This window comes from Montipora capricornis, chromosome 14, assembly GCF_036669925.1.
Source record: "Montipora capricornis isolate CH-2021 chromosome 14, ASM3666992v2, whole genome shotgun sequence".
Lineage (NCBI taxonomy): Eukaryota > Metazoa > Cnidaria > Anthozoa > Scleractinia > Acroporidae > Montipora > Montipora capricornis.
The window spans coordinates 31,311,621-31,324,120 of record NC_090896.1 but is presented as its reverse complement, the minus strand read 5'-3'; the positions used below and the strand labels follow the sequence as shown (position 1 = coordinate 31,324,120).

The 12,500-nt window shown below is 37.4% G+C and overlaps 1 protein-coding gene across 1 annotated transcript in view; it reads left to right on the top strand.

The window, feature by feature from the left end:
- LOC138032425 (wings apart-like protein homolog) overlaps window positions 1-12,500 on the top strand; it is a 28,696-nt gene that overhangs the window by 5,004 nt on the left and 11,192 nt on the right. Inside the window, exons 3-9 of the mRNA XM_068880093.1 lie at window positions 870-1,010; window positions 2,781-2,846; window positions 4,066-4,248; window positions 4,760-4,841; window positions 7,521-7,608; window positions 8,746-8,809; window positions 11,248-11,359. Of these exons, the coding sequence (XP_068736194.1) occupies window positions 870-1,010; window positions 2,781-2,846; window positions 4,066-4,248; window positions 4,760-4,841; window positions 7,521-7,608; window positions 8,746-8,809; window positions 11,248-11,359 (736 nt within the window). The remainder of the gene's footprint in view (window positions 1-869; window positions 1,011-2,780; window positions 2,847-4,065; window positions 4,249-4,759; window positions 4,842-7,520; window positions 7,609-8,745; window positions 8,810-11,247; window positions 11,360-12,500) is intronic.

The window sequence follows — 12,500 nt, the reverse complement described above, 5'->3', positions numbered from 1 at the left end:
GGTAACACTACAGCTGTAGCTGTGTGATAACGCTTGTACCTAACTCACCACCGCAGATACAGGATCGAATCCTGAGCTTTTATGTGTATTGAGATTTGTCAAAATCTCTATCTTTCTCCATGGGTTTTTCTCCCTCAGCAAAATCAACTCCCAGCCTACTCTATCTGGCTGTAGTGCTGTGCTCTGAGTTCATACGTGAAGCTTAGCTCCTTCACTCCAACCTCATTGAGCTGCATGCTTAACAATTCAATCCCTGACTGCAAGCAAGGCTGATTAGCAAGGCAGATCTCTCACTCTATTTAATATCTCTCAACACAAAGATGAGGTATAAAGGGGTTGCTTTGCCTTCTTGTTTTGTTCAAGTTTATCCTTGCATGACTAATAATCCAAGATGTCCATCAACAGCCATAGCTCAGCACGTGGAGAACAGCTAGAATCAGAAAAGGGGCTACATGTACACAGGGCGCAACAAAAAGGCTGTCTGATAGCCGGGGGTTAGTGGAACAACGTTTCGGGCTAGCTCTTTGCTCTTTCTTATCGGGAGTTGCCTATCGGGCAAACATCATTTGAATTAACAAGAGTGTGGCATTGCTGGTTTTTTTTTTTCTAATGCAGATTTTTGAGCAGACATTAGTGTTTAGCAGACAGTTTGAGAGAGAAAAAGAAAGAGTACAAATCTTTTTGGGGGTAGCTCCTTAGAGACTTGGGCTAGTAAGATAAAATCAGAGCTTGCTTAAAGGGTACATCAAAACCTGTACACAGCACCAAAATGTTAGGATTCATGTGATCATGAAATTCTTTCATCCATACGCTACTGTGAGGACAACATAATTATTATGCTTTCACTAACACAGTGATTTTCATTGAAGCCAACAAGTGAAGATCTAAGCGACGATTCCCAGGAAGACACTTCACCTGATGTGCGCAGTGTAATTAGATCAGCACATTGGCCTCGACAAGAGAAAGAGCGCTCTGAAAATGCAGTGAGAGTAAAAAGAACAGATAAGCCTGTGAGTTGAATTTGTGGGTGGATGGAAGCTAGCCTTTTAAATGTAGATAGATGTTTAGTAAACAAGGCATGTTTTTGTGACATAGCAAGTAGGGAATGAAACAGAGTAAAATTAAAACAGTTTGTATTGTTTTTGCTAAGAAATGGCAAACTTTAAACCAGTGGTTTCAATAAGTACTGACAAAAGGCACCTGCTACTTTACCCAGAGAAGTCGGCCACTTTCTTCCCTAAATTAGAGTAATTAAAGACAGATTCTTTCAAACCTATGATTAAAAGGTTCATCGCTTAGAGTTTGGGAGATCTATTGTAAATAATTCATAGACCTAACCGAGTAGGTGACCCAAAACAAGAATATGAGTAGAAGGAACATAGCAACAAAATAGCTGTTTTAGATAAAAAGTATTCTGATTGGCTCTCTGAGGGGCCCAATTTTTTGCAATATGGATCGCTAACCTAAAGATGGACATGGTCACGAAGAAGTGTATGTAGGTTGCCAAACTGTTCCAATTTTCTGTTTCCATTTTCTTGGACATAAAAAGAAAAATGCGAGAAATGTTTTTTTTATTTAGACATTTTAGACTTCCAACTGGTACGAATTTTACTTTCCAGAATTGTGAACACTGAAGCAGGTGAAGAGGGAAGACTCAAAGAATTGAAAACCCCGTGCAAGAGAGCCAATAGAATAAAAACCTTATTGAACTATTATAAACTTGTTTGGTCTGTACTGGGAAAATATTGGTCTTGTTCCTTTTTTGCAAGTTTATGGACCTCTCCTTTCAGGTTTGGGTCGGCCATAAACTTACAAAAAAAGGAACTCAACCAATCTTTTCCCATTACAGACCCAAGGCTGTGCTCTAACGGCGGCGGGTCGCCTGAGGCGACTAACATTTGGTTTCGGGCAAGTAAGAAAGAGTATTCTGTGACCCGGCTGCGCACTCTGGCGTATTGTATTTCTAGCAGATAAGGCAGCGAAAAATTTTAATATCCTGGTGATTACAGTTTACGAAAACTCTAAGGGCCTGTTTATATGGTCTCAGGTACCCGAGACAACCCTCCTTTTTCCACTCATTTGTTTAAAAAATTTCATGAACTGTTTACATGAGGTGGGCAAGACAACTCAGGGAGGCGAGTTGTCTCACCTCGGCAGGTAGGGTAACCCCGAAAGGCAAGACAACCTTTTCACATGTAAACAGTTTGGCTTGACCAAGGCGAGACAGCAAAATCACTTTACTTCTGTATGAACCTGGGAACCCCAGCTGAAATGCTTGGGAGCCCAAAGGGCTCCCCGAAATTTTCCTTAGAGCACAGCCTTGCAGACCTCACGCTAATTCAATAACATCTACCATATTTATTGAACCTTAGGTATCCATGAAGGAGCATATTTTGTTATATAAACACCAATGAAATACCAAATGAGCAAATGTGCGAAAACATGATACATGTATCTTCACACGTGCACACATAAAAAGATCACTGTTGCTATGGTTATAATAAAAATCATGCCTTTAGATGCCGTTCGTGGAATCATTTGGTATTTCATTGGTGTTTATATTATAAATAGAATATTATGTGGCCTCTTGGAGATACAAAATTTCTCTTTTTGTGTTGAAAAATATTTCACTCGTTCGCATTTTTTAACGCTCGAAGAGAAATTTCGTAACTCCGCGTGACCATGTAATAGATTTCTTTGCTTAAGTTATCAGAACCCTTGCTTTTGCCCTCTCCTGTAATTGTGATGTTGTTATGAACTAGGTTTTGCTTGTGTTCTAGCTTTTCACTGTTGTGCAGAATGTGAAACAAGTGCATGAGTGTTTGGAGTCTGGAGAGGACCAGCAAGTAAGTTAATGCAATTCACGTGACTGTTAAAATTACCCTATTTTGATTGATAAAGACTTGAAATACAAACATGGACAGTTTTCATTCATTTGTGAGTGGACTAAGTAATATATCAAACACGAGAAGGAGTGTTTCATCGGATATCCAAACACGGAGAAGCGAGTTGAAAAACGAGGCCGAAGGCCGAGGTTTATAACCGATTTCGAGGTGGATGGATATCTGATGAAACACTCTTTCGAGTGTTTGATATTGCTTCTCAAAGGACTAAGTATTTTATGAGATATTTGGGATCAAAGTTGGCGAAATTTTATGCTAATTAAGACCACATATCCAAACTTCTTTCATGGTAGTGATTTCTTTTGTTTTTGGCTTATAAATTATTAATGAGTTTGAGAAGGAAACATGAAGGACTCAGTGATTTCAATAAATAAGGATAAATTTGACAGCTAAACTTAGGGTCACAGGGATGTCGCTAAGCGCCGACTGCCGGTGAAAATCGCCGCTTGAGAAAGGGGTGATCGCCAGCTGAATTTTTGCCGTCGATCGAAGCAACTGAGAAGATTGCATATTATTCTCTACAAAGTTTAAAAGTCATTCGATGTGTTAACAAAAAAAATTGAATTTCTTTTAGTCTACACAGAATTATCATTAGAATTTATCGATACTGGAAATGAAGTGAAAGTGTTGTTTAAGTACGTTTGTGCATGTCTTCTCTTTCCCTGTATTTGCCACCTTGAACACTCTTGGCGGGTGTTGCGCAACACTGGAAACAATCTTGTTACCAGGTCCCTTTGATGCTCAGAGCACGAACTTACCGCCTCAATAGAACCTTCAACCTAATGAATTTATTCTTAGCTACATCCCTGGGGTCATGGAAAAAGTCATGGAAAAAGTCATGGGATTTTAAGCGCTTAAAAGAGTACAAATCCTGCATTCCCCTCGTGTACGTGTCAACCTACAAAAATGACAACTTGAGACTCTTCTTGCCTATTTACTGCCTTATTATATAATAGAACTTGTGGTTCAGTTTAATTTATACTTGGTTCATGAATATTTTTCAAAACAGTTCAACTGTAATTTTTCTTCTATTAAAATTAATTGGTTTAGATTGTGCTGATGAATATTAGACGAAGAAAAAACAAAATTGAACTGGTTTGAAAAAATAATTGTAAACCAAGAAAAAATTTGAACCACAATTTTTTTATGACTATTTCTGCAGTTCTTTGATGATGTTGAGTACCTCCTGGATGGTCTCAAGCAGAGTCGTTCAATGCCAACCCGCTGCGTGAGTGCCTTGGATTTTGCATCTCATTGCTCTGAGGCCTCTTTCAGAGTGAGCCTTAGGGCCCATGGAGTATCACCCAAGATTTTTTCTGCTCTTCGAGATGCACCCTCTGACAAAGTGAGAATTATTCAAATGACAAATTACGCAGTCAAGTGATTAAATTAAGATGCCTAGGTTTCTTAAAAGATATGTTTTGAAAGACTTTTCAAAATGACAAAATTGAGTGCTTTTTATTGTTGTAAATTTTATTGGGCAGGTACAAAAGTCGGACAAGATATACTTGGATTGCTCACCTCGGATGGACGTAAAAAAAATGATAAGGCCTCGAGAAATCACCCTAGTCCTAATCTTTAACAAGGCTGCTGCGTAAGAAAATTATAAAGGGTCCCTCATAGATAAACGCTGAGAACTTAGGAGCACAACATATGAAGTGAAAGGTGTTTCTGTGAAAAATTAAGGCACCCAGAGCTATTCTTTGGGAGCCCCAGGCTACCGGGCTTCTGTTAGGCAATGTTCAGCCTTGTTTAAAAATACATGAAATAGTTTTGGTTTACAAAGCCATCTTTCACTCACTCCCAGGGGTCAAGTACAGTACTTCACGGATCACGTTGTTGTATCTATTTTTCAGTGTCTTGCTCTTTGTACATCTGCAATTACGCTGATGTTATCACAGGATCGCCAGAATGCTGACTTGGACCGATCTGTGCTTGGTGAGAGAGAGGTTTTTACATTTTTTTTCCCCTGAACGTTCTTCCAATAATGAATGTTATTCTTGCTGTAGTCTGGTCTCTGCTAAAACAAAAGACAAAAACTTTTGTCCTTTGTTTTACCTGTATTACATACATTGTATAATGTAGGACCGGGCTACATTGTAGAAGGGAACAGGGCATTGAAACAGATGCACAACACCCTCCTGCTAAGCTCGATTTTGCTCCCCCATTTATTTTTTTGCTGTTACATTGAGCCTGGTTGCAGGCTATGTTCTATTCAATTTGTCTATTTTTTGTCAGATATGTCCAGAAATGCCCACAGATTTTGAAAAATAAGCATTCCCTTGCTCTTCTCCCTAACTTCAACTCCTCTCATGTCTCGGAATACAGACAACTAATGTCTCAAAGTGTCTCCCAAATGCTGCTCCTCAAGTAAGGATACACTGCTGCATTTACCCTGACCTAAAAATAACATGAGCTTTTACTCTGTACCGTATTGTTGGAAATAGGAAGCAAGGGCTTAGACTTTTCTGGACATTTCTGGACTTAAGTGTTTGAACAAAATGATAACATGAAATGAATCATAATTATATTGAACTGCATTGCACCGGCATTGTGAGGTCATGGCTTCAAATATTGTTGAAGTCCTGTCAGTGAATTTTACAGGCTTCGAGCTTGAGCTATGCTATTGCATTCATAAGTGTGAAGATCATATAGCTTCACATGATTAACCGTTTTTGGTAATACAGTATAACTGCAATACATGTAATACTAATTTTATAATTATTGTGGTTTTATAATCGTATAGTAGTTGTGTTAGTAAATAATAATTATTATTATTTAGTTGTTAACAACTAACATGTCAGTCAAAAGAAGGGTAGGTACCTTAATGTGTGTACCGCGAGGTTCCACAATAATAAAATTATTATTGGTAGCCAGCTCAAGGTATCTCTTATGGCTGACAAATGCTGGCAATCCAACCATGAGCTCCCTATCCTGCAACCTTGCATTTCAATGTAGACCATTTGTACAGCTGTAAAACTTGTTAATAATTCATGATGGGCAAACAAAAGAATTTTATTAATCATTATCTGTATATCTGATACTACGGTAGCCCACAATTGTCACATCAAAACCAAATGCTCACAGCAAATTCAAATCACTCACAACAATAATTACAAAACACTCACAGCAAATTCAAATCACTCACAGAGAACTTACAAATCACTTACAGCAATTACAAATCACTCACAGCAAATTACAAATTCAATATGTACATGTATCACTTCAGGAGAGATGCCCTTGAAAAAAAGAGGGAAGCCAGCGAAACAAAAGGTTAAATAAACAAAACAATGCGGATCCATGCTTCTCACACATACATGTGATGTAATTTTCTGTTCCTGTCAATACCTACTAAATTTGAAATTTTGATGAAACATTCTCTAGCAAGTCTTTTCAGTCGTTTATCTTACATAAACTTGTAAAACTGTTTGAATCTTGCAAGCAATTATTATTCAAAAAAGCTAAGAAGATTTATTAGTTTTACGGATTTCAATGCAGCAATCTTTGTGGCAGTTACAGTGCGTTTCACAAAACTTTTGACAAACAGTTTCCGAACTTTGTTTGAAATTCCTGAAGTTCGCTACAAATTTGGCAATTTCATTACGTAGTTGTTATTCAAATTGTGAGCGTAGAAACGAAGTTGTGAATTTCACCACGAACTTCGTTGGGAAGTTAAGGAGTTTGTTGGGAGAGAAGTTCGCACCGTTCGGTGTAAATTTAACAGAATTTTCTTAGAAGTTGGGGTTACATTGATTGCGAATTACTGGTTTTAAAATGGGTTATAAAAGGTTGAAAACTGAATATTCCCAGATGTCAGTGCCCGACACCTGCCTAAAAATAGAATACAATTTCTCTCGTGTGAACTTCTACGCATGGTTGCTTAAAAGTACTTTACAGTTAAATCTATCAGAGATAAAAAGAAACCCTATTTTCAGGACATCCATCATTCTAGAAATAGTGCAAGAAAACAAAAGATTTCAATGTCATGTTGTTCAACTTTTGTCTTTACATTTCTAGTGTAAACAAGATACGAGTCATGCCATCTGTCTGTAATGTGAAGTCCCGGCTCCGTACCTCTCAAATAATTTACCTTAAAGAAGTAAACATTTAAAAATTAGTCTTGCTTGGTTGAGAAATTTTTTCACTTAGTTTAAATTCATTTGTAGTTATATTACCAATCCAACTACACCGAATGATGTGAACTTTCCTCGCAACGAACTTCGTAACTTCCCAACGAAATTCGATGTGAAATTCACAACTTCGTTTCGAAGTTCACAATTTGATTGACAACTACGGAACGAAATCGCTAAGTTCGTAGCGAACTTCAAGAATTTCAAACCAACTTCGGAAACCGTTTGTCAAAACGCACTGTAAACCATTCGTTTGACTTAGCTAGTTTCCTTTCCTGTGCACCTGATTACCTCAGAGGTTATCTTACTAAACCTCGTTTTTTCAGTCTGTTCTGAAAGTTACAGATCCTCATTTTTTCCCGTTGATTTATGGCTTTCATGCTTGGGCAACTCAGTCCGTAACTTACACTACGGACCTTGAAGTTGGTGTACTCCCTGAAGTACAGAGCATTCGTATCAGTAACATATTAATTTGTGTTTGTGGTAGAGCTAATGATGAAGCTGTTAGCTGTGGACAGTAATAATGAGCAGTCAAAGGCACTGAAAGATCATGACAGATATGTCACAAGAGTCAGGTTTGTGATATTACTGTAACAGTGCGCACAACCACTTTTGGCACTTGTTGTTGTGTGCAAGCAACTAGTCTATCATCCTCACAGGTGCATAAACATCTTCTATGTCAGTAGTTGCATTTGAAAATCGGAGGTGCATGACTTTGTAGAGCTGACAGACCAGTGAGACACATTGTCCATTCAGGACCTACATAGATATTAATGAACGAGATCCCCAGGTGCTCTTGTATATGTTGCGAGAGCATCTGACAGTTGTTATGGTCATAGGTCATAAGTTCAAATCCTTATCAGGACTCTGTCTTTTGGCCAACTCCCTAGCAACTAGTCTATCAAGTTGGAATGATGTGTTCAGGATAACAAATGCATCTTTTTTGTTGTTTTTCATCACCACTTAAATATCACAAGTTCAAACCTAAAATGTTTTTCAAGTCGCCAGTTGGCGCCAATATAAAAAAGTTCATTTTAGACCCTGGAGTGGTTACCAGTCGTCTAAAAAATTGGACTTTCTCTGTGGTTGTGCATACTAAGAATTATAGTAGTTACAGCAATAATACTGGTAATAATAGAACTGTGATGATGATGATGATGATGATGATGATGATGATGATAATAATAATGACAGTAATTGCACCACCCAATAACAATTATAGCAATAATAACAATATTATTACTGTAATAACAACAATAACAATAAAATTAATCAACTTGGCCACGACATAATCAGAGCTGAGAGGTGCATTTGCCCATTATGCCATCCTAACTCCTCTTCGCTTACAGCACAGACTATCCCTAAGTGGCCAACCATCCAGCTATTAACCCATTGACTCCCGGGGGTTCCCCATTTACGAGTAAAATCGTCTGGCATTAGACGGTCTTGTCGGTTCAGGGCGGTTTGGGAATCAAAAGGTTAACCCCAGCCAAACACACACACCAAAGGTTATTAAACTCCTTCTTAATTGATCAAAAGAAACTCAACTTTAATTGGAAAGTGAACCCAAGAACAGAAGAAAAGATACCGATAATAAGTTTTCAATATTCCACCCTTTCAGTTTTTACTGCAAGAAGGGTGAAGTGTCGTCTATAACCTGAATGACAACACAATTATCTAGATGCTTACCAGTAATTTGATTTCTAATATAGAGCATTACTACAAAAGCAGAATGGCTCTGATGATCTACTTGCTGGAGATGATGAAGACATAAATGTAAGTTCCATCTGTAAAAAAAAAAATGTAGAAATGTAGTGAGGTTTCATATCTGTTAATTGGTATGTGTATCATTTATTATTTATTGTTTATTATTATTATTATTATTATTATTATTATTATTGTATGGCAGTGTTTCTCGCTGATGTAATGCGTTCTGTGATTGGCTAAGAGCAGCTAAGCGCTAGGGCGTTATTCTCCCGTAATGCCCATGGGCTGATTATGGATTATGCAAATGAGTTTTGTCTTCTTTAGAATGGTTCTGTTTGCCATAATGATTATAATAAACTAGTAGTAATCTCAGATTATGAAAGTGCATTTGACAGTTGCTTTGGAAGCAAAGCAGAAGGGTAGGGAAAGAAACTTGCTTTTTAATATGTAGTCTATCGACCACTTATTTATTTTTGTAAAAGGTTGTTGCAGGTGGGTTTTGTAGTCAATCACTAGGGTAAACTTACAAAACAGTTTATAAACAAAGTCAATCCTAATAATTATATAAGGTCATGTTCAATAAGGGTACTTCAAAATCCAATAGGAGTCAAGTCCAATCCAGCACATCGTGTGCATCGAATTGAGTTGAAGCTGATTACATGTAAATGGTGTTTAAAGCAGTACTCTAACTTGTCCTAGCCAGTCCTGTCTGGTTGCCAAAAGTTCCAAATTAGAGTTTTTCAAGAACAAACATGCAGGTCAAGGCGAAACACCGGTAAAGAAAGGTTTGATAAATTGCTCGATGCTTGTGTGAACAAAAGGTTTCATGGTGGGTTGAAGGTAAAAACTCGCCGATCAGATGAATTGACAGCAATGTTGTGTAAAAGTTGTAAAGGTCATTAGTTGCAAAAGTTTGTGAGATGGTAATGACCGGGTGTCACCCCTGTGAAAAAATCGCAACTCCGACTTATTAGCAGTGCGAAATGCAGCATGTATTTCCTGGAAAACGCAGTATCAATCATATACTGAATGGAGATACTTAGAACAAATCGCCTTGGCGAAATGAAAAAATAGTCACCTGAGAGGACATGTGCTTATGGGTAATTACTAGTCGTAATCTCGACAGTCGCTTAGCCTGTATTTCCATAGGGTACCAGGCCAAAAAACTAAGCATGTGACCAAAGAGACTGTCATCAGATTGAGATCAATACACATGCAAAAATCCACGCGAGGGTGTCCCATCAAACAACAAAAGAATCTTCGGGGTTGACAAATTTCTTGATTCCCTTTTGGCAAAATCAGGACCTGTTCTCCTTCGATCAAACAGAACAACTTAATAACCTTGACTGTTCAGTTGTTACAGCCAAATCTCAAACCTCGGTCTAGCTGTATTGACATCGCTATCGCTCGGTCAATACGACAAGGCCTCAGTTTGAGATTTGAGTAATTAAGTAGTTACAGCAATTATTATTATTATTATTATTATTATTATTATTATTATTATTATTATTATTATGTAATAATTATTGTACAGTAATGCTTTAGCTCTGGCAGATGTTATACCAACATTTCACCAAAGGAGCGAGCCATTAATAATTGCCAATGGCCAAAAGTCCTTAGAGTCATTCCTTTTTCTTCAACTTTCGAACACCTCTTCCTTACGATCCTTGCTGTTCCTAATAAGACTGTTTTTTGCAATAATCCCATCCTTATGGTAATCCCTAGCTTCTCAATCCATGCATCCAACCTTTTTGATTTTCCTTTTTCAGGATGTTTTTATATTAATTTTGTGTTGTAACTTCCTGAATAAAATGAAATACATGTTATGTTAGGTTATGTTTGCTTACCACTCCAAGTGTACCAACTACTGGTACTGCTTGCATCATCATCATCATTATCATGATTAATTTTATGGAAATCTCTGAATTAAGGACGGTACCTACTATTATTATTGCACCTACATTGGTTGCGCATCTCGAGATACTCGGATTTCCTATTGCTGGTGCTTTTTAATAGTGGGATATTTTTGCGCAGTTCAAAACTATATATGGAGAAAGCAGAACTTAGCAAGTGATCTTGGTATCCAAAAAGAAAATTGGGGGTAACCAAGCATTTTTAATTGAGCTTCAATTTGGAAAAGAACGCAATACATTGCTTTGTATTTTTAAACTTTTTACAAATATTGTTGATTAATTATCTTCGAAAAATGTGTGGTTACCCCAACTTTTCTTTTTAGATGTCAATAACACTTGTTAAGATCTGCTTTTCCTGCAAATTCAGTAAACCGCACAACAATGCCTTTGAACTAGTAGGCACCCTCCTTAATAAGTTCATTTCTTACAATGAAACCTACTTTTTGTAGATAAATTCAACTAAATATTTTCTCTAGAATAAGAATTATTAATTATTATTTTAATCTATACCCACTAATCAAAATAAGCCACAAGTCTTGTTTGTGCTTAGTTCTGTTAGTTAATTAACATGTTAATTCTGTCTTGTTCTTCAAGCCAGCATCTCTAGTTTGTGAGTCATTGTTATCATTGACATCTCAGCGGACTGGCGAGTGGTTTAAAGAGGAGATAAGGACTCTACGAGGACTGGATCATATTATGGATATAGGTATTAAACTTACCTATATGGTTAAGCCACTGACTTTTCCTGAACTCCCCCCTTGTTGACAGGTTATCGATCATGTGGTGTTAGGCAGAGCAAAACAGAAAATTATCAAGTCTCAGTTTTGTTTTCATCGGTTGTTTTCAAGACAGAGACGATCAGATCACACAACAACCACAACAGATTTAATCACTCCAGTTGAGACATTTTATAATGTGAGCACATGTACACTCAGTAACCAGTAGCTACAACTTCAATCCAAGAGCAAAACCAATGTTGACTAGAACATTTCACTTAAACTTGAGCTCTCTCACTTAAATCCAAAACTTCTGGACAACAACAGTCTTGTGTAAACATGCTATTCATAGCGAAGTCGCGACCATTAACTTAATTATAGAAATTGACAACTTCATTTCTAGAATGTTCTGGAACAATAAGAAAAAGTAAGGAAACTCTAGAAAGTTCTCAATATCATAACAGTCTCACTCCTAGGAGTCAGTGGCTTAAAAAGAGTTATTTAATGTCATCCATGGTAGCAGAGGTAGTCGCATTAACACACATTGGCATTATGTTTTGCCAAGTGCTGTGATTGCTCTTTTGGTTTCTTTTCATTTCCTGCAATCCTGGACTAACAGTCCAATAATACCTCCTCACCCTTCCCCACCCAAAGCAATGAGGTTTATGAAGAAGCTCAAATAACGATGCTATTCCGGAATCCTTCAATTTTGGAAGGAGACGGGGATCATCAACAAGAAGATTTATTTTAGGAGAAGGAAGGAAAAATTTTTGTCCAGGATTGGATGACCTCTTGTTCCTGCAAGACAAGAAATGTGTGCTAGTTTAAATCACTACCGTACATGGGGAAAACAAAAATGGTGATGGTTGATATATTGTACAGATCATAGACCATAGCTTTACGTATAGGGGAATCTCTGGGGACCAGGGTTAGTGGAGTGGCGAGATTTACTTGCCTTCCACCAATGTGCTCCTTAATTCTCTCCGATCACAAATGATCGTGAAGGCGCTCTGTAGATATTGATGGCATAGATAGCAATCGTAGGGCACAGTACTCGACTGATGTTAATAATAATAATAACAATAATAATAAACCCAGTAATTTTATTCAAAATTAGACAGAGGGTACATT